Source organism: Salminus brasiliensis, chromosome 23 (genome assembly GCF_030463535.1).
Source record: "Salminus brasiliensis chromosome 23, fSalBra1.hap2, whole genome shotgun sequence".
In the NCBI taxonomy this organism is placed as follows: Eukaryota; Metazoa; Chordata; class Actinopteri; order Characiformes; family Bryconidae; genus Salminus; species Salminus brasiliensis.
Window position 1 is genome coordinate 25,886,694 of NC_132900.1, and position 21,248 is coordinate 25,907,941.

The 21,248-nt window shown below is 39.2% G+C and overlaps 1 protein-coding gene across 2 annotated transcripts; it reads left to right on the plus strand.

The window, feature by feature from the left end:
* Positions 1–569: 569 nt before the first annotated feature.
* cnpy1 (canopy FGF signaling regulator 1) lies at positions 570–19,709 on the plus strand. Of its 2 annotated transcripts, none has more exons than XM_072668782.1 (6): positions 570–812; positions 3,590–3,689; positions 9,540–9,655; positions 16,607–16,816; positions 17,979–18,075; positions 19,497–19,709. In XM_072668782.1, exons 2-6 carry the CDS (start codon positions 3,599–3,601, stop codon positions 19,535–19,537), a joined length of 555 nt encoding a protein of 184 aa, XP_072524883.1. In that variant the 5' UTR covers positions 570–812; positions 3,590–3,598; the 3' UTR covers positions 19,538–19,709. The 2 variants fall into 2 exon arrangements, with proteins under 2 accessions (XP_072524883.1, XP_072524884.1); XM_072668783.1 differs by having other exon boundaries at positions 595–604.
* The last annotated feature ends 1,539 nt before the right edge of the window (positions 19,710–21,248 follow it).

Genomic DNA, 21,248 nt, shown 5'->3' on the forward strand with positions numbered 1-21,248 from the left:
CTTTAATGAAAATATACTCTAGCCTGATATTATTGCTGCTGCTTTATTATGCTATATTATTATTGTTGTTGTTGTTGTTGTTATTGTTAGTAGTAGTAAAACGTTTATCACAAAAAACAGTCCCACTTTTTTTATATACTAGAACTTACGGTCATTTTCACATCATATACTTTTATTATATACTCTAAACTAATATTATTGCTGCTGCTTTTATTTTTTATTATTATTATTATTTATATTATATTATTATGATTATTATTGCTATTATTATTATTTGATAAGTATTATTAATATGCTTATTATTCGCTATGGTAATAGTAGTATATATTTACAAAATAATAATAATTATAATTATTATTATTATTATTGTGGATGTTGGCACTGTTCGGTCTCCAGACTCTTACGCGCGCTGTCTGTAGATGACTATGCACAAGCAGATTACTGTACTGTCTGGAAACTCCTCCATCCGGGTACGCAGTGGTTGAGCAGTCGTCGTTATAATTGGCCACGGACCTGCGCCGCTCGTCGCCATAGGCTGCCGCCCCTGTCAATCTTCGCAGTTGTGGGCGGGCCCGCTGGTCGTGGCAGCGCCACAGACCGGCACGTAAGTGGCCTGCAATATTTCTACCGAGAAGTTGTCTGTCTTGTTTCAGTAACACAGCCAGAACAAAGACGGGGACCTGATTAACTTGGGCTCAAGCTTCTGGCTGTAGCAGATATTTCGCGTCGTGTTCGTCGCTCACGTTTTAGCGCTGAAAAGTTTCCAATTTCTCTCACCTGCTGCTGTTGTTTACCCGTAGCGCCTCTGTCAGGTAAGGCAAACAACAATAAACACATGCTCAAACTAAGAGCTGCATGGCAGGCGGAGGGGTGGGAGGGGATACGGTGGTGGTGGTCTTAGTGCGTTCTGCTAAGTGTACTCTCTGTTAGGCAGCAGGGCAGCCTGTTATCTTCATAGAAGTTTGCTTATTGATTATGCGCACCTGTTTAGCCAGGGCACCTTCACGAGGGTACTGGGCCACGTTGCTTTGTCTAGATGTGTCTAGGTAGGTAAGTCACCTGTGTGTCTACTCTGTATAGCTGTTTCTTCATGGTGATCATTTTTATTTACAGTGTGACAAGTAAGGAAAACACGTTGGTGGCCAAGTTACAAGCAGTCCTCAAGTCTCCTATTGTTTACCCCACTGTTTGCAGCTGGGTTTAAGCACAATAGGCCCCAGCCTTTCCACAGTAATACAATGCAGAGGCTACACAGACACAATGCATGTAGTTAGATCAGCCTTACATGCTTCTGTAGGTGATGAACAACTGGGGGCGCCAGTTCATCTAAAACTTTTGTAAGTTTGTGCCACTGGCGATCCCACCGGGCGGTGACATGAATGTGGCCAGTCATTCATTGTCAGTGATGGCCAAAGGTCGTAGCTGTGATGGGAGTACATGTGGTTTAAAGGGCCCACATCATACCTTATCCTTGTTTGTTTGTTTGTTTGTTTATTTATTTATTTATTTGGACATTTTATAAGTTTATGTACCAGAGAAGTATACTGTTATATTGTCCACCCCTAGTTTCTGTGCCATGTTAATACTATGCTAATAAACTACAATATTTCCTTATATACAATTAATGTGTACTTGTGGGTTCCTGAGTGGCGCAACTGTCTAAGCATTGGCTCTTTCGTTGGGAGGTTGCAGGTTTGAGCCCAGTGATGCCACAGCCATCCGTGGCCCGGAGTCCCAGAGAGCATAACTGGCCTCTAGCCTCAGCGCAGTTGTCTCTTAGCTGACTACGGAATTGGACGTTAGTGTTCCTCGAGAACGTGGTCAGCTGTCCAGTGACCTTGCGTTAGTGGTGGTTTGAAATATGTCTCGGAGGAAGCTCCTGCTAGCTAGTGGGTGACTGAACTGGGGCGAAAGATTGAGGCGAGTGAGGTGGATGATATTTTAGCATCTGGTTTTAACTATAGTGCTTTTAGAAAGAGCTTCTTTTTCTTGATAGTATGTTAATGGACTCAAAAACACTATTAAAGACTTTAGAAAGCTGGCTGTCCAAGAACTTAACAGCAAACTAACGCTCCAGCCACGAGCTGAAGTATTGAATGTGGACTAATGTCTTAAACGTGAGTGGACTAATCTGGTAAACCTAACCTAACATGGCTAGCATGCTTGCCACAAAGTAAGGTGCAGCAGATAAAACCACTACCTGCCAGTGAGCTATTACATGTGGGAGACCAGGGTTCGATTCCCAGTCTGGGTGACCGTATGCTGCGCTACACCAATAAGAGTCCCTGGGCAAGACTCCTAACACTACATTGGCCCACCTCTGTAATATAATAACCTTGTAAGTCGCTCTGGATAAGAGCGTCAGCTAAATGCCATAAATGAATGAAATGAAATGAAAATGAAGGTCTGGTGGTAGCTAGCTAGCTACTTAATTTGCTCCAGCCTGTCAAATATCATCGCTGTCCAATGAAAAACATGCATCTCCATTTATGTCCGTTTTTAGTTTTCTTGTAAACCCTGAAGCTGGCCTGTACACTGTGTGAACAATTCTGGATGAATGTACCAATAGAAATGCTCCAAAATGACTTGAAATAAAAAACAAAAATCATTGACGTCCATTGTAAGTTATGGAGTTTTTTTTTCTTCTCTTGGAAAGTTCCAGTTTTGGAGATACGTGTTTTTCATTGTTTGATGTCTGTGTCTGAAGAATGGAGAGCATCTCTGAAAAAGGTTGTATATGCATATGTTGTAATGTTCAAATATGTTGAATTTGTGACAAATAAGAGTTGTAGTTAAACACCAGGAAATCGACCAAGAACTAAAAGCTGTGCCATTTTTTCAATAATCATACTAAAAGCTAAATTAATAAATTCCTCTCCCTTTTCTCTCTGTTTCTCTGAGAGTTTAGTGCTACAGTATCTGCCGTTTATTGAAACAGTTAAGATACTGACTCCTTTTACATATTAAATGCCTAATTTGAATACGTCTCCACCAACGAACCAAAATGAATAGTCACCAGTTAGCATTATGCAAAGAACCTGATAGGCGGTTAGCTTCTGTTCGTTGACCGCCACGTTGGTACGTTTGACTCAGTCAGTGCTTTACCATACGCACTTTAAAGTTTGAATAGATACATTGGACGTATCTCCAGTCATGATTTAGGAAGACAGCAGTGTGGGGTTTTTCCACGCATGTTTGCTAGCAGTCTGATTTAGCCCTGGAACAATACATTCAAACTGATGCCTGGACTTCATGGCCTTTTAAAGGGCTTTCAGACCTTTACATTAGCCTGTAATATGCAATGTCATGTATGTACAATTCTATATTATTGGTTTGAAGGAATTCACAACAAGTCTCATGCATTGCTCACATATGCTGATATGCTTTCTGTTGCGCTACTTAATGTAAACCTTTTTGTGGTGGGTATAAGCTTCTGCTGCTTCTTAGCTACATTGGCCCTTATAGCTCTGACACCAAAACCTAACCTTACTCACATAATGCATTTGAGGTAAGGGAGGAAGGAAACTATGTATGTTTGATGTTTTTGCCAAACTATTCCCTTAATGCCCACATATGTTTCCTTCCTTAGGAGACCAATATGGCACCATGGATCGGCCTTCTTCTTGTGGTGTTGGCGACCTGTTCTCAAAGAGCAGAGGGGAGGAGAGATGAAGTGCTGTATTGCGCTGGTGAGTTAAGGTTAAACTACTCCGTTTCACCTGCAGTTAATTGTCTTTCATGAAGCCTAAGATGTTGCCTAGCGTCCAGACCTTTTCAGAGGTTATGTAGATGCAGCCTCCTCGCGACTAACTTGTCCAGGGCCCCTGTCTTGGAAAACTTAACTTTTCACACATGGGATGTTTGAAGTAATATGGAAGTGCCAGTCCACACCATCCATATATAAAACATAAACAGCCTGTTTGGAATTCACAGTTTCTTTGCCTATTCAGTCTACTGCAGTTCCCAGGAGTGTGTGTTTTGTTTTGTTTTGTTTTGTTTTGTTTTGTTTTTTAATGAGCCGTAATACAGGACAGCCAATCAGAACACACCTCGCTCATCTTTTAGCAGCTTCAAAGGCATGCTAGCCTTTAATTCTAAGAAATAAAAAGATGTTGAAAAATGAGTAAAAATGAAACTGACTGATTTTGTAACATAAAGACGAACAAACACTGGCCCATATTTATCAAAAGTTATCAAAACCAGAGTACAAATACTGATCTGGGATCATTTTGTAGTATTTACATTGCACCTAATAGGATTAGGATGGGCCATTGGAAGTGGACCTCAAGGAAAAATATAAAACACATTAAAAATAAAAACATAAGATATAGGTGTTTAAAATCCACAAATTGACCCAAATGAACAGGCTTGTTCTGTCTGCTTCAGGTGTACAATACTGACTCCTGACTCCTGTTTAGAGAAGAAAACAGAACAGACCAGTCGTAATAGGGTTTTTTTTTTCGTACAGGGTGCAAGTGTGCGATGTGGGAGCACAGTACTTAGAGACTGGAAGAGACAAAAAAGGACCTCTTACAAATACTGTAAAATAAATAAATAAACTAATAGTTCAGTGATGTTTAGTGTATGCCATACTGTTACATACTGTAAATCTGATTATACAGGACTAATGTAATAAAACGCATAACTGGTCGGAATATCCACAGTATGCTCAGAAAAGTGGGACTATGTTTATCACAATAAAATATTGTCACATTGACACTTAAGGCTGGACAGTGCTAAGGAAGAAAGGGTTATTTAACCTAATGAACTTGATGGTTAATACAGTCAGGTTCATTTAATCAATTCTGACCTACAAAATATCACCTAATACTAATATACTGTGATATATTTAGACAATGTCATGATATTGAATTGTGTTTGCCATGTCGTCCGTGTCGTTTTGATAGAGGGCTTCAAAACCTACTACTAATATTAATAACAGTAATCATTATAGTAATACCAGGCCTTAGTATAGTATATGGTATAGTAAATACACAGCATGTACTTTTCCCGCATTACTTTTGAGAACCTAATGTCGACAGCTTAAGAAGTGAAATCCTTCACCGTCATATTCCTTCATTTCGGCCATTTTTTCCTTTGAGCACAATAGCTACCCCAGCGTGGCTCCGTCCCGGATGCAGTTCTCCACAGCCTGTAATTTCTCCACTGAAAGCGGCCAATCCCAGTCTCCCAGTCTGGCACCGATGTGGCACACTGTGCATCGCAGATTCCATGACATTTTAAATACAAAGTGGCAGACAGCCAATTCCTCCAGTCCTCTAAGCTGGGTGAGTCTCCTGTGCTGGAAGTGCTGAACTCAATACTCCAGTGTGTGTAACGGGGCAGGTTCGGCTATCAGCAAGGATCATCTGCAAGGACAAGCTTGGCCTCCATTTTGCAAAGAAACAAGGTTTTGGGGACCGAATTAGCGGCAGTAGATGGTTAATAGGTGGTGTAATAGTTGAAGTACGTGGTTCTGAATTAGCACTAGCGCTGCTGTAACAGCGTGAGTAAAGTCGGCCTGATTTTCAGGTCCTGTTTTTTTTTTTTTGTTTTTTTTTTTGGGGGGGGGGGTCTGTTGTTCTCGTTTATGTGCGATCGTGTTTTATTTATGTGTGTCTTGTGATTATTTATTTTGAGTGTCAAGTCCTAGAAATTATTCTTAAAATGGGTGGAGTACTGTAGAAATACATATTACAAGTGAAGTAGCATCTGAGTTGCCTAGAACTAAATGCAATATTAGTTTGCACTGGAAACATAATCAGATATGTTCTATTAAGAAGTTGATGTTGATGTTGATGCAAATGTATTTATTTATTTTTTTTCTAATAGTTACTTAAATTTTGGGCTGTTTTGAAGTTCGTGCTCTTATAGCAGCTACAGGCTCTTTATATTGTATTCGCGTTGAAGCAAATTGTAAAGCAGTAGATTTTAAGGAGCTCTGACTGATTGCTACTACATGTTTCATGAATTAATAATTGTTTTAGGACTTTTCTAGTTTTATTAAGGTGGTGCTGTGTGAAAAGGGTGAAAAGGTCATATAGAGGCAGCAGTAGGCCTTGGTTTATAACATGAGGTTGTTTTGAGTGATGTAAGAATTATTAGGCATAATTAATACGCTTTGCGTTTAGTACAGTTCACTTCATATTCCTAGTGCGGTCTGCGGAACTAAAATTTAAAGGATTAAAGGATGATATTTGATATTGCTTAGATATATAGTTAATACAGTTAATTTTGTTGTTCAAGTCCGAATTGGGGCAGTTTTCAGTTGCCTTGGTGATGTTTTGGCAATGATGAGACATCATATACATACGTGTGTGTGTGTATATATATATATATATATATATTTAGAATGACAGCTGCCTTTTTCTGACAACTATAATGACTAAAACCGAACTTCTACAATTCACTTCGAAGTGAAGCAAAAAATTGCATGCACATAAACGAAACTAGCAGCTTGCCCAAAGCACACACAACCTGCATTATGGCTTATACGGCTGGCTCTTGGGTGTAGTTTACAGTGGGGACGTGGGGAGGAATATGTCCCCATTTCTTTGTTAAAGCTTAATCTTGCTGATTTCCAAAAAAAAAAAAAAAAAAAAAGCTTGCAGCAAAAATATTCAGAGAAACGTCAGAGCCCCACCATGAATCCACAGAAACTACCAAATGTACCAGGGTTGAAGTGGCGAACCTGCTTCTTATCAATCACGGAAGTTTCTTTGCTTTTTCTCTGTTCCCGGCCCTCGTCCTCCTCCTCATCCCATCCCCAGCAGTTTCCAAGATGAAGTTACAGCAATGTAAGAACCGATCCTCGCTCGCAGACTTAGTCATTCTTGTGTGGGAGCCGGACTGTCCCAAGGCATTTCGCCTTTTGAAGTGGTCCTGCGAGGAGTGATGCCATTGAGCTGCCAGCGGCCCTGGTTTTGTACAGAGATTTGGTGTGGTTTTATTTGAGGTTGGGTGTGTAGGTGTGAGTGTTTACTCTATTGTTATGAATCATGAACGCTATCAGATCAGATCGTATTTGCTGTAAGCTTGTCAGCTTCCAAAAAAACATAATGGTGCTGTAGTGGGTAAATATACATTTTACCATGAACATCTAGGTTGAGCCACTTATTTTTTATTATTATTATTATTATTATTATTTTATTTAACATAAATTAAAATATATATATATTAAGGGCAGCTTCAGAATATATCTGAGCATATTTTGTACGTGCTTGTCCCGTCAAAAATTACAGTAATAGTGTTAAAGGTTAAGCTCCAATCCATTCACAGCCAAGGCGAATGAGCGCGTATGAATGCTTACTGTTGGTTTGTGGATTTTCCACGTCATGCCCTCAACAGATCCAGGCGTTTGCAGATTAAAAAGCAGGCGAACTAGTAAAGCTAGACCAGACTGAAAGTGAGTCTTCAAAGGACCTCGCATTTGATTGGCCAAATCATGATGAGAATACTGTACTGTAATCGTTAGCGGTGTTGTTTTCTGCACAAGGGGAGCGCTACTCCGCAGTGGGCTGCAGTTACAAAGCTAGCATCAAACACTAGAGCGTTCAAGGAGGCCGAAAGCTCAGCTCAGATAAAGCCTGTCTTAAGCGCCGCCCAAGCCTAGCAGTTACCATGGAGATGTATCAAGCATGACTAAGCACTAGCAAACTCGAGCCCAGCATTTCACTATGGATTCATTCATTTATTTATTTTTTATTATTATATTTTTTCCCCCCAAGATTATTGCAGCCGAGCCTGGTTTTAATGTTTCTTCTATGTGGTGCTATCAAAGGTTGATTGTTTTCTTTCAATTGAACTTGAAGGATTTCATGATGATGATGATGATGATGATGGTGCTTGGAAGTTGCATGGTACACTCTTTTTGAGATGAGTTTGAGGTGCTGTGTGAGCATCCTAATACCACTGATTCATAACATAACATACAAAATAAAGCACCGGGTCAGTTCATCAGTGTGGCCTGTGGACCAGTGTTTGGGCACTGTAGAGAGTCAGGACTTGGTAACACACACTTTGGCAGAAATCGCAGCTTGCAGACCCTTTTCATAGCAAACATCTTCCGTTTTGGTATTTGGTATGGTAAAGACTTGTATCATTGAAAAAATGTATCATTGTTTTGTTGAAGATCTTGTTGAAGTCACAGTTTTTGATAATGCTTAGGTCAGGAGACCGTGAGGGCCATTCCAAAAGCCTCAGTTTGTGTCTCTCCAGGTAGTCCATGGTGGTTTTGAGATCTTTTGAATTATTATCCTCCTACTTCTCAGCTCCGACATTAGCCTTTTAACAGATGGTTGGACAGTTGCATCCAGGATTTGCTGGCATTTTGTGGAATCCGTTCCTCCCTCCACCCGTTCATTATAAGACTGCCAATGCCACTGGCAGCAAGGGCTGGGCAATATGGTAAAAATATTATAGCACAATATGTAAAGACATTTTTACAATACACAATATTTATGTCACTATTTTTTCATGCATACAAAACTCACCAGTAGCTGCAGATTTTAACAACTGCTACACGAATACTCCCCCATACTAAGTGCAATTAAACTAGACTAATTACACTCTCTGTGATTACATGTGTTGGTCAGTGCTTTTTAAGTACATATTGCTCACCTCTACTGGCAACCCAAACCCAAGTTGAATCCACCACCATGCTTCACAGTTGGCAAGGTGTTCTCGTTTCCAAAACGCATCTGGCTTGTCTAGATGTTCTGTAGCCTACTTCAAATGTTATGTTGGGTGACGAGGAGGAGGGGGAGGGTTGACTTGCCTGTCTTACCATCATATGAGCAGTTTTCTAAAAGTTCTGAAAATCTTCTACATCTCTTCTGGACCTCCACAGTTCCCCTGAACTGCCATTTCTTAATAATAAGTCCATACTGTGGAAACTGCAAGCTTTTCCTTTTCATAGCCTCCCTCTGCCTTCTGGTTATTCAGGTTTTCAGACTTTTAAGACATTTGTTTAGAGGAGCTCATGTTGGATGACTGTTGGTACAAGGTTTGAAGAGTCAGAGAATGTAAGAGCTTGGAAATTTGATGCTGCTAAGTCAGTTCCATATTACAGTTACAGTTACAGTTACCCTGTCAAAGAAATCAGAGCCTTTAAACACATCCAAACTTTTGCACAGGCCATACTGTTATGTAAAGATAATTAATGTATATTTGGTACATAAAAGCAAATTCATATGTAATAAAATAGAAGAAAATGTAGGATATGGGTCCTAGATTTAAGGGTAATTGGAATTTGTTATTTATTTATTTGTATTTTATGTATTCAATCCTCGATGACCAGTTTGCCCATGGGCGGTATCAGACCTGCTATACCTAGCTAACTTTGCTCGCCAACAAAAACAGAAATCTATCCCTACAAAGCATCAACATCTCAGTCGGCCTGTTAGCGAATGTTAGCTAATCCTGTAAAAATAATGTTGGCCAATAACGCTGCGTCCAATTTTCAATTTCCTATGTTTTTTTCACTGCTAATGCCCCGGGAAGCAACTGAGTGAACTGTACCCATGTTCTGTCTCCTCCAGCCTGCTTGGCGATTGCAGATGAGCTTAACTACTCCATTAGCCAGATTGATCCGAAGAAGACCGTTCAGGTTGGAGGGTTCAGGCTTAACCCTGATGGGTCTCTCAAAGAAAAGACGGTAAGTTGCATCATCCCACACACTCCCACAGTAAGCCCAGTCATAACGATAATCTTCAGCAGGACATTTTAAAGGGCTGATGGATGGATATTTCAGCATTCTGACATTCTAGTAGAGAGCTATCCACTGTATCTGATACTGTTGTTGCCCCATTGTGCTGTTCAGTTGAGTTGCTGGCTTGATTCTGATGTTAAATAAACACTGAAATGAACATCAGGAAAGGAAATCATGTGCTGTCTTAAGTCTATTCCCAGCTGTTCCTAGTTTCCCTTAGCACTGAGACGCTCAACACTTTTGCTCAACACTGGGACGCATTAAAAAGTGCTGAGAAGCGAAATAGCTGGATTTACAATGTACTAGTATTGTCAGTTTCACAATTCTATTAAAATTCTCATCTTCTGTAAAGATATTCCACTAACATTATGTTCTATAAACCTTAATATATATGATTTAGCAGATGTTAGTAAGATATTAATAATTATATGTTAGTTACCTAACCACAATATTATATTAAAGAGGAATTCAAATTGTTTCAAAGCAATGACTTTACTGCGATTCTTATAGAAACCTTTTAATTGTCTCTGATACGGATTGAACTGATTCTGGGTAAAATAAGTAATGATCGGTATCATTTTAAAGATGTTTTAGAATCAATATTTATCACATTGATCTTTTTGACAACACTGGCATTAATAGGTGTAGCTGTATGTCGTACCCAGATAGCAGAGAACGTCATAGATACGTTTAGCAGTATTTTTTAAAGGTTTTTGGAAGGTTAGAAGGTAACGTTACAGAAATAATGTTCCAGGAATATCCTGAGAACGGTTTGCATTTCAACGTTATTAGAATGTTTTGTCACAAAATTGTCACAAAAGTGGGGAAATGTCTGAAATAACTTTTCCAATAATAAAAAAATAATAATAATAATTTGAAATATGTCTAACAGATGTAAAAAGTTCATTTACTTGTAAGAATGATTGTATAAATAAGAAATAAGTAAAGCTATAAAATAAAAAACAGGTTTTTAGCTGGGTTGTGCCAAAGACACACTATTCTCAGCTAAGGCACTAGCTCAAAGCTAATGCACTCTCCCTGTGCTAACAGACTAACCCCATTACAAAACCCTGTTCCGAGGCACTGGCCACAAGCCAATATGCTAGCACCAAGCTAATGTGTTAGTCTTGTTCTTACATACCAGCCATGTGCTAATGCACTAGCCACATTCCAGTGATCCAGTACACCAAGTTGTATTGATACATTCTTGCTGGATGTTATTTTGATGTCTCATCATTTGATGACTCTTCTGAGGACCTGTTTCTTTCCACGTGATGTTTACTTCTTTAGGGTTTTTCCATTATTATTGATTGATTATTCAATGGCTTTCCTGAAAAGAGTAGCTATAATATGCGAATTAAAAACAAAATAGAAGATGAACTATTTAGCAGTTTAATGAATCTGAAGGTTGCATTTGCTGCAGATATCAAAATATACACTTTGTTATTGTCATCAATCATACACCAGTGTCATCCAGCTGTGAAAATCATCTGTTCTGTGATGAGTTTTTAATATATTGAATACAAGAAATATTGCAGTCAGTAGCCGAGACCGTGATGTACTCTCTGCTGCAGGGTGGTCTCTACACTTTCTCTCTTGTACTGTGCTGGAACGGATGAGAGGTGTTTTAGGCCCGACTTGTAAATGATTTGGTGTTACGGCACGGTTTTAATCCGCTGTGAGAAATATGTATGCAAAACATAAGTTCATGAATGCACAAACATTGTTGAACTTTCCTTGATCTTTCCAGTGGTTTTCCTCATCAGCAGAGCCAAAAAAAGTTTGGCAGCTTTTGGAATAAGATGCGATTCTGTGTTGAAAGCCCTCAGTGGACCTCACCCCTCCCATTATTTCTACAGTAATGACTCCCATCACTGCAGGAGTTCAGGAGGTTGTGGTTCATCGATAGGCAGACAAACAGGGCCTGAATTCTTAAAGGTCTCACAGAACTTTGGCCGTGTCTAAAGGGGTCACTTCAGTTTTCACACAGAAAATGGCAGCAATGCAGCATCGTTAACATGTCTGGTCTAAATCAGTGGTGCTTGCTCTTGGTAAGGGTGCTAATGCTGATGTTTTTGGGTTTTTTAAGGTTGATTTAAAAACAGAAAATGAGAACATCATTTGCTCAAACATGCTCTGGAGTACTCAGGATTCACTGCATTTGGCATTGGAATATCTTGTATCTGACAGTTTTGTGATTTGTGTAACCAGAGCTCTTCACTATGAGCTTTCCTCATTTCATTTCCTGAAAATGTCTGGAAATTTATGGAGAATTCTACTACTGACTTCTGACACCGTGCTAAAGCTCTGTAACTGTCTGTAAGCTCTGCAAACACCTGCTAGACTTTATATTGTTTCAAAAGATCATTAGGAAGAGGCCAATAGAAATGCTTAGATTACTCATTTTTGAAACTTCTCCTAATTTTCTTAACATTTCACTACATTTCTGGCTTTTCTCCAAAATTATTTAATAATTTTACTACTTTTCTGACTGTTTAACTAAATTACTTGAGGGAATTCCCTTAAATTGCTTGATTTTGAAGCCACTGTGTCACTGAATTTGTTTTTTTACCTTTACCTTAAATTCTCTAAATGATTTGGCCATTTGAATACATTTTAGATTTATTTCTATTTTGACCATTTCACTATATGTTTTACTTATAGTATTGCTATCCTAAGCTGATTACTTTTCCTCTAAATTACATGACTATTTCACAATTTTATTTGGACCAAAAGTTTAACTGTACCTCTACATTATACAGCCACGGCAAAAACAACTCCAAAAATGTTGAACAACAATTTAAACACCAAACGTATGGAACAAACATATGGAAAAAATGGGGGAAGGATTTTTATTATTGTTCTTCTTAGTTTTTATTGGACATTTTTCCTCAGAATCTCTTTGTTTTTGGAACTAAGCCACTATTTTATTTATTATTATTATTATTATTATTATTATTATTATTATTATTATTTTAACCCAGAAGCACAGCTCCTGTAAGGACTGAGCCCTGTGTAAAGCTACATTCGCACCCATGCTGCTCTGCAGATGTTTGAGGCACGTAATGCTTGCTTGGCTAAAGGGGGCAGTTTTAACTGTTTCCTCCTTAACTGTGGTGTCAGTATTTAAAGGTCAGACCCAATGAACTCAAAGCCCTGACCTCTGCTATCCAGGGACTGTCATTAGGTGGCTGACTCTCCTATTGATCGGGGGGTTAATCTCCTTTTGATTGTACCCGCTGACTAATAACAAGTGTTTACTCTAGCTGAGAAAGCTCTGGCTTTCGTTCTTTTAGCTGTTGCACCGGGGGAAAAAGTCAAACTGGCCTTGTTTACGTTTCCTGGGAAATGAACAACAGCCCTGCGAACTGGATGCGGCAGATGGGAAGTTGTGATGTACATGGGGACCCCATCACCACTTGGGGTGAAGAACTCCATCAGTTCTTCTCACTGTTTGAGATTATTGTGAATTGGTTCAGTGTAGAGAAATTTACCATCTTTGATTTCTTTGCAGTGGTGGTGAAAGTAACCAGGTGTTGCCATGACTACAACACAACTGTATCCAAACCCACCAGTTAACCTCCACTTGTCCTCTGAGTTTTAAATGCAATGTAAATGATGGTAAAATATTGGCAAATCCAAAAAACTGTTTCCCTTGGGGACTTTTTTTTTTTTTTTTTTTTTTTTGCCGCACAACACCCTGCATGTATTCCTCCACCATTTTAATGATATGTGATTTTAAAGACCTGTTTTAGACCCAAAATCTTCTCAGAACTATAGTAAAGTGGTGTCTTGGGCATCGTTTGATGCCATAACTAGCTTTGAAGGGGCTTTTAGTAGTGTTCACATGCCTGGTTTGCCAGCAAATTATCCTGAACTTTAGAAGAATTGGTAGAATTCCCTGTTATAATGTGTAGTTTGAAGAACCTCAGGGGCTGTCTTCAGCTTTCTAACCTCAGAGTGGTTGTGATTTGTGGCTTCCTTCCGACTGAACACGATTCCTGCAGTTGCTTTTAACAGCCCTGTGATTCATAGCGCTTCAGTCATTGTTGCTGACAGTGATTCGCATGTTTCAGTGCAGCACCAATGATTTGTCAGAACAGATGAACGTCCGTAATTTGAAGGGACGCTTGCAGCAGGTAAGTCCTGACGCAACTGGAACTGAAATCTCACCAAAACATCCCATTATCAGTTCTGAGGCTGTTCTAATTGTGCAGCCCTGCTTGGTTTAAAACAAACAGTAATTACTACTGCAACAATAGCTCCAAGCACTGCGGCGTAGTGGTGGTGGTGGTGGTGGTGGTGGTGGTGGAGGGGGGGTGGCTGCTTTCTCTCGCCCTGGAGCTGTAGGGGTCCCTCGGTGACACGCTCAATCGTAATATATTCACCAAAGATGACCTTCCGTTTGATCTAACTTGCTGAAAGTGTGCAATTTAGGTTCCTCATGCGTTCTGTTAAGGGCCGTCAGCGTGCAGCTGATCCTGTTTATCCTGTTTTTATCGAGCTGATGTTGTGATGATGATTATTTTGCAGGCTGGCTCTTTTTAAGGCCACTTATATTGACTACCTGCTTCTCTAAAGCTTCAATGCTGGTCGTTCTTCCAATGGAGAGTCAGTGGAGGATGGCATCCCTGAGAAGCCTTTTCTCTGGCTGGGCTTTCAAGCCCCCCCTTTCCTTTATTCCTGCAGAAATTCTTTATTGACAGGTCCTATTCAAACCCCTCAGACTGTTACGGGTAGGAATTTAATTCCCCACCATTTTCAGGATTGCATGATAAGCACTAGGCGAAAGGATGCAGGACACAATCCAAGCTGTCTCCGCTGAGGTATCGAGGGAAGATTTTTTTTTTTTCCTTTAATGTATTTATTTATTTAATACATTTTTAGTAGGGTTTTGATTTTTTATTTTTTTTATTTTGTGCCAAAAAAAAAAACAAAAACAAAACATAACCCTTTCTTCTATTCTGCTAGTGTTTTGTTTGGTTTGATGAGCATAATTGGCTGAGATTTCGACTGATAGGCCTATTTTCCTTTTTCTCTTTGCTGAGGGCGATCAAAGCTCTAGCCTCACGTTTCCAACACCTTGTTTGATGCCAGTAATTTCTAATGGTGCAATATTTATTTATGTATTTATACTTCTTATGACTACCATCCTGGAGACAACGGTCCCCTTGGTTCTAAATCTCAATTAAATCCACCCTAAGTTGATTTGTGTCCCATTATCTGTCCACATATCTGTCTCTCCATCCGTCCAGCAAACTGCTTTTTCTTTTTTTCTTTTTTCTTCTTTTTTTTTATTATTATTATTTATTTACTTTAAAGTGTGAAGGTTGAACAAATGGGACGCTTCCCCTCCTGCATGTACCCCTCCACTGTTGCAATGATAATGTGTTGATTATTTTTTGATGATGATGTGATTTTTAAAAAGCTGAAATCCTCTCAAAACTATAGAGCCATGGTCAAATGGTGTCCCAGGCATCGTGTCGTTTTATTCGTAACCATTTCATGTAATAACTGGCTTTAAGAAGGGAGTGTTCAGACGTCTGGGACCATTCACTTCCTCTGTGAACAATTGTGACTCGGCAAGTTTCCCCAGAACAGAACGTTTGAATGACTTTCTTGCATCTTAATGAGCAAATTATGCAAAAGTTTAGAAAAGTGGAACTTCCTTTTTTAAAAAGTTGAGGACTTTCTGTAGATTTATATTTATGGCCGATTACTTTCAATGGAACTTTTGGTTAATTTTTTTCCCATTATTTTGACCTCCGTCCATTCCCGTCTAGGTCACCCAAAGCTGATTGCTTCCAATCTTATCTCTGTCCATGTGTCCATCCATCCGTCCAACTGCTTTTTCTTCTTCTTCTTGTTCTTCCTTTTTTTTTTTTTTTTTTTTTTTAATTAAAAAACTGGGAGGGATGCGCGGATGGGTCGCTTCTCCTTCCATGGAACCTTTTGTCTTATTCGTGACCAGATGGCGGTGAGCCACGGAAGCCTCTTTGTGTCCTGGAGCCTCAGAGGAGGTGGGGAGCAGGGTTGGGGGGGGGGTGCAAATAGGAGGAAAAAAAAACGCCTCCATAATGTAATGAGCGAGACCGGAAGGGTCCATACTGTGTGTGAAAGGGGCCAGAGGGGTCAAGGCATATATCTACATCCAGCACCAAATCCAGCTCATCTGCAACCTGCCCTTCTCTGCTTCTTCTCTTTCCAACCCCAACAACCACAACCAACCTACCCCCCCCCCCCCTCCAAAACCCCTAAATACCCCCCTCCCGCCTGCTCCTTCACCCCTGCTACCCTTTTCAGTGGCCTGACAGGGGAAAACTTCCTGCTTTGATCAGTGGAGGGTGGAGGAAAGAGACCCAGGCCCAGGAGGAGCAAAAGGATGACTCTGCGCTGTTTACCCTGCTTTACCCTGCACTTGGCTGCTGTTGACAACCCCCCCCCCACCCCCCACCCTAGCGCTTAGCCCCCTACCCCCCGCCCCGCACTCCATTCTGTCATTCTGTTGTGGGCCGTACCCCCCCACACCCCCCTCCGGCGCCCTCTTCCCCTTTCCCCTTCCGGGGGAGGCCACGGGGGCGGGTGCAGGGGTGCACCTTGACCTGTCTAGACGCCACTGTGTGGTTTTGTTCTGTTGCCAAGGCAAGGGGGACCTACGTTCTCCAACTTAAGACTCTAGAGACGCAGGTTAAAAGTCAGCGGTAGTGGCACTGGGGCTGTTTTTTTGTTTTGTCTCTTTATCCCCCCCATCCTTTTTTTGAAAAAACAGAACGGAAGGAAAAGGGGTCATCAACATGACCTGGATGCCCTTTTTATTATTGAACTTTTAAAGCAAAAATTCCACAATTTTGACCGAACTTCTACATTTGATTTAATTTATCGGCAATTGTTTCATAGGTCCCGCTCGCTAAGTCAGAGACTCACCTGTCTGAGCTGTTGGACGAAGTTTGTAACAGCATGAGTGACTATGCGCTCTATGAGGACCCCGAAACCAAAGAGCAGAGCTACAAGAGGTTTGCCCCAAGAAGCGGCGATGACGGGAACTTTCCAGATTTCAAAAATTTCAAATTTGCTGGACCGGAGGGCTCTAATGTCTTAAAATTTGCTGTAAGTTTCTGACCTTTTTGACATTTGCTGTTTTAGTTGCTTTACTTTCTTTAATTGTAGATGCAAACTGAATTGGTGAGTTTAAAGCTATAAAAACATTCTTCAAAAAAATATTTAAAATGTAGAGTAGTAAAAAGCTGTTTTTATACACTAATTAAAATCATCAATTTTTGATGATCATCAAACTACATACAGAAGAACTTGGTCTGTCTTATACATTTTGGTTATCTCTTTTTCCAGTTCTGAACAATTTCTGAAAAGTCTTTTTATGTTTAATTTAAAACAATTAACAATTTAAAAAAATTTACACTTTTACAAGACTATTTAACTTGTGGTATTATTTTTTGGTTGACACATCACTGTCATACGTACACTGTAAATCGTAACAGAAAACTTTACTGCAAAGTTTACAGCAACTTTGGATATTATTGAACAGTACTTCACTCAAGTAATTTTAGAAAGGAATTATACCATATAATGTATGTGAGCATGTATATAAATATAAATGTACAGGACATTTGGCGGTGAGCCAACATTTCTTTTGGTCCAAAATTTTAAAAAGATATTTTGTACTTTACTTAAGAATAAGTTCAAATACATTTTTAGACTTAAGTCTAAAATTCCTACCTTTTTTTTTAAGCACCCTAGATGCGGAAAGCTTACAGTTTCGTGAGCGTGGGCTGAGGGTGTAACAAACAGATTAGAATAAAGGTGATTTTATTCCCTAAATAACCATATTTACAAAAGAAATGAGTTTCTGGAACCTTTTTTTTAAATAGATTTTAAAGAACCTTCAGATTCTTAGATTGATACAGATGCTTTACACTATTTGGAGGTTCTTTTAAACATCCACTGCGTCCTTTGAAAGCATCTGGCTAAGCACCTGCAGCAGATCCACCAAGCAAGAGTTCTCTTAAAGACGTAATGCCTTTAATCTAATCCAAATACTAAAAGGCCTAGTTGTAAACAGTCTAGTAAAAGCGAGAAGGTATGTTATACATCTGTACTGCTGCCTTTTGCGAGCTGTCCAAGATGGCAGCCAACCTGCCAATGGTGAAGGGCTAAAGATGGCTGCCTGCTCGTGTGTTGAGGATAAAACGTTGGGCTTGGTGTGTAAACCTGCTCTCGTGGTGTCGAGTTAACTCTGCTCCCTGCTCTGCAGTGCGAAACGATTGTGGAGGAGTTGGAGGATGAGATCATCTCTCTGTTTACTCGTGAAGCGGAGCATGTGGCTCAGAAGTTGTGCAGTCAAGTGTCAGGTATACACACACACACACACACACACACACACACACACACACACACACACTACTGCCTCATGTAGTATTAGCAATAAACACTTAAAGAGAATACCTTAAATGCTGTAAGAGTCAAGGCAGCACCGAGGCTGCTGTGATCTCTAGGGGTGGACGATGTGACGGCATGTTGCTAATATGATAAATTGCACCGCAATCTGCTTTTCTGACCTTTTTAATGGGGCTGACGCTGAGCACCTACATGGATTATAAAAAACTGCACATTTTATTACTTATTTTTCAGTTATTTTAGATTTTTAAATGCACAGTATTTTTAAACATGATCAGTTTTGCTGGTCTGTTTTCTGAAAATGATCAACATTTTATTTTATTTAAATATAAAGTAATATTTAATATTTAAATCTCAGTTGCATCCCCATTATTTTGATAGGATTTAAATCCATGTCAGTTGTCCTTGTGTTGTACTGATAACTGGAGCTGTAGCTGACATAACTTCCTGCTTAGGATTTTACAAAAGGTTTTTCCTTCTCCTTTCCTCATATTTTAGTCATATTGTTTTTAACAAAATGGGGGGACAATTTAACATAAAAGTATCTGATACTTATGTTTGATTGATTGTTTTTATTACATACTTTCATCACTAAAGTGTCTTTACTTTAGCACATACCACATTTGATGCCCCCCCCCCCCATATTTGTGATATTCAGTAAATAAACTGAATATTGTATTAAAACTGAGCAACACATGTAATTTGACCAGGGTGCACAAACATTGGTAAAAGACTTATTATAAGAGTATTATTTTGTATGTGTCATCGATTTAACATTTTTGGAATTATTGTGATGTTCTAAATATTTTGCCATGTTGCCCACCCCCAGTGCTCTGTCTGATTGATTTATTACAGTATTTATGTATTTCCATGTCAGAAATTAAGAAATTACGAAATTACTCTTTGTTTACGTTGATTACATTGTGTTCGTGCATTGCATAACCCACACTTGCATTTGAGCCTCCTTCTAGAGAAACTTTGTAAAACTGGAAGCGAGGCGGAACCGCGTCCTGATCTCTGAATCTGTCTTCTAGCAAACCGTATTAGCCCCCACCCCTTAACGCCGCCATTTTGTTTTAACCCTGCGACAGCTATGGCTAGGATGTGGCTTTGCAGGCAGTGTGCACACACGCAAGAAAGAGAGACGTTGTCATTCAGCCTCATTGCGTTGTTATTCAGTGCACTGAGTGAAGGACTCAGTTTGCTTAAACTGTACTAAAAGCTTGTTTCTATGCATCAATATTGCTTCATTTGACTTATTTTTCTCTTTGAAGTCAAGCTGAACCAGAAGCTCTTGAGCTCCTGTGCTGTTGTTGCTCTGCAGAGCATGGGTTGGTTTAGTAATGCCACAAATCTTGCTGTGTTTTACACTCAGGTTACTGTAAAAACAGTCTTTTCCAGCATGGTGAGCTGTAGTGTTGCGTACCCGTCTGCTGGAGAATGCCCAAACAACCTCAGTGGTAACCGTGGACCAGAACTAATGGAGTTTAAATAGCAAAAAAAGATTTTTTTTATTTTGTAAGAATCTGTAATCATTTTTGCAGTGTAATATTTTCATAATAAATATAATAAAGTGGTTTAAATTAAACTTGCTTTTTATCTGGTTATTATGATTGCTGTAAATTTGGAAGAATAAAGAGTTTGTATTACAGTCATTATGGAGGCATTCAGTTATAATATAGTGCTTTTAAGTACAGTACTTGAATTCTTGTACTTTTTAAAGATTTTTTTTGTTCAGCTGTTCGTAAAACAGTGCACTAAAGTGTAGCGAGTAATAACCATGTCTTACTTACCATCTAATTCAGTTTGATTGGTAAATTCACTTCCACAAATGAATTGTATGAATCAACAGTAGAGAAGGTTGTTTTGTTTTTGTTTTTTATGATTTTTATGTTATTTTACATACATACAGCATTACATACTGGTTAAAATCCACTCCATTTGTCCGTTTTCAGTTTTCTCCTTGGTTTGAACCCTGTATCTGCTCTGTGCACTGTGTAAATAATTCTGGATGAACAGACCAATAGAAACTCTCTAAATTATGTGGAATAAACTCTGATTTTACATTAACTTCCATTCATAATTAAGACCATTTTTGCCATGTCCTATAAAGTCACAATTGTGGAGATACAGATTTCTTATTGGACAGCGCCGATATGTGAACATGGTAGATTAGCATATTAACATCTGGTAAACAGGTTTATAAATGAATTGCCTTTAAAATTAGTTGAGTACTGATGGGTAAAACTGGACAAGAATGAAATGTTAAGACATTACCAACCAAAAAATGGCTCAAGCCGAAATTTATGTTGCCAATTTTGTTATTTTTGTGCTTCTTTTTAGCCCAAAATGAATTCTGAATGACCACGTTAATACTGAATGACACTCTTGCACATTTCCAGTGTTCACATATAGACTGACCAAACTGCTGTTCTATGTTCTATTTTATTAATTTTGCTGCATTTATAACCCTCTACAAATAAAGTTAGTTTTTTTTGTTGTTTTTTTTCCCTTCATTTTTCAAGGATTTATAAAAAGTAATGCATGGCCATCCACAGCTCTGTACAGTACTATGCAGAGGTTTTTAGACACCTATGAAAATGTTAAAAAGCCCCTTATCAGGGTAGTAGGTGTTAATTTCCCCAGTAAAACGCTGCTATTTTATATTTATTCTGATATAATTCCTACAAAAGTAGTGGTTTTACATCACTGTGCTCAATAAAACATCTCCAAAGCTCTCCTCATGAGTCTTCTCATAATACTATTTAGAGTTCTCATCCAACACCTGGTTTGGTAAATCAGTGCTTAATGATGTTAAATCAGGTAACCTGCTGATGCTGCTGATGGAATTGAACACATTTACGCTGTGCTGGCTGGAGGGGGCGTCCAGGAAAAACCTGGAACCAAGCTTTGTTCTCCAAACTAGCTCAGAAGATCTCAACTACTTTATTTATGTTTACCTGCATCTGTTCTAATGGGATCTGGAGTTTCTACAGTGAAACTCTCTTACTGCTGAGGTTAATGGTTAATGGGCTTAGGTGACAAAAAAAATCTATTGGACATCAGCATTGACCCAAAATTCTCAAATCACTGCTTATTACTATCACTAATATTTCAGCATGACTTA

Bases quoted from the DNA above. Each gene is read 5' to 3' on its own strand.
- cnpy1 (XM_072668782.1), top strand. From the start codon at position 3,599: ATGGCACCATGGATCGGCCTTCTTCTTGTGGTGTTGGCGACCTGTTCT. The intron at 16,817-17,978 runs GTAAGTTTCTGA...CCTGCTCTGCAG, and splicing joins CTAATGTCTTAAAATTTGCT to TGCGAAACGATTGTGGAGGA. The intron at 18,076-19,496 runs GTATACACACAC...TTTTACACTCAG, and splicing joins GTTGTGCAGTCAAGTGTCAG to GTTACTGTAAAAACAGTCTT.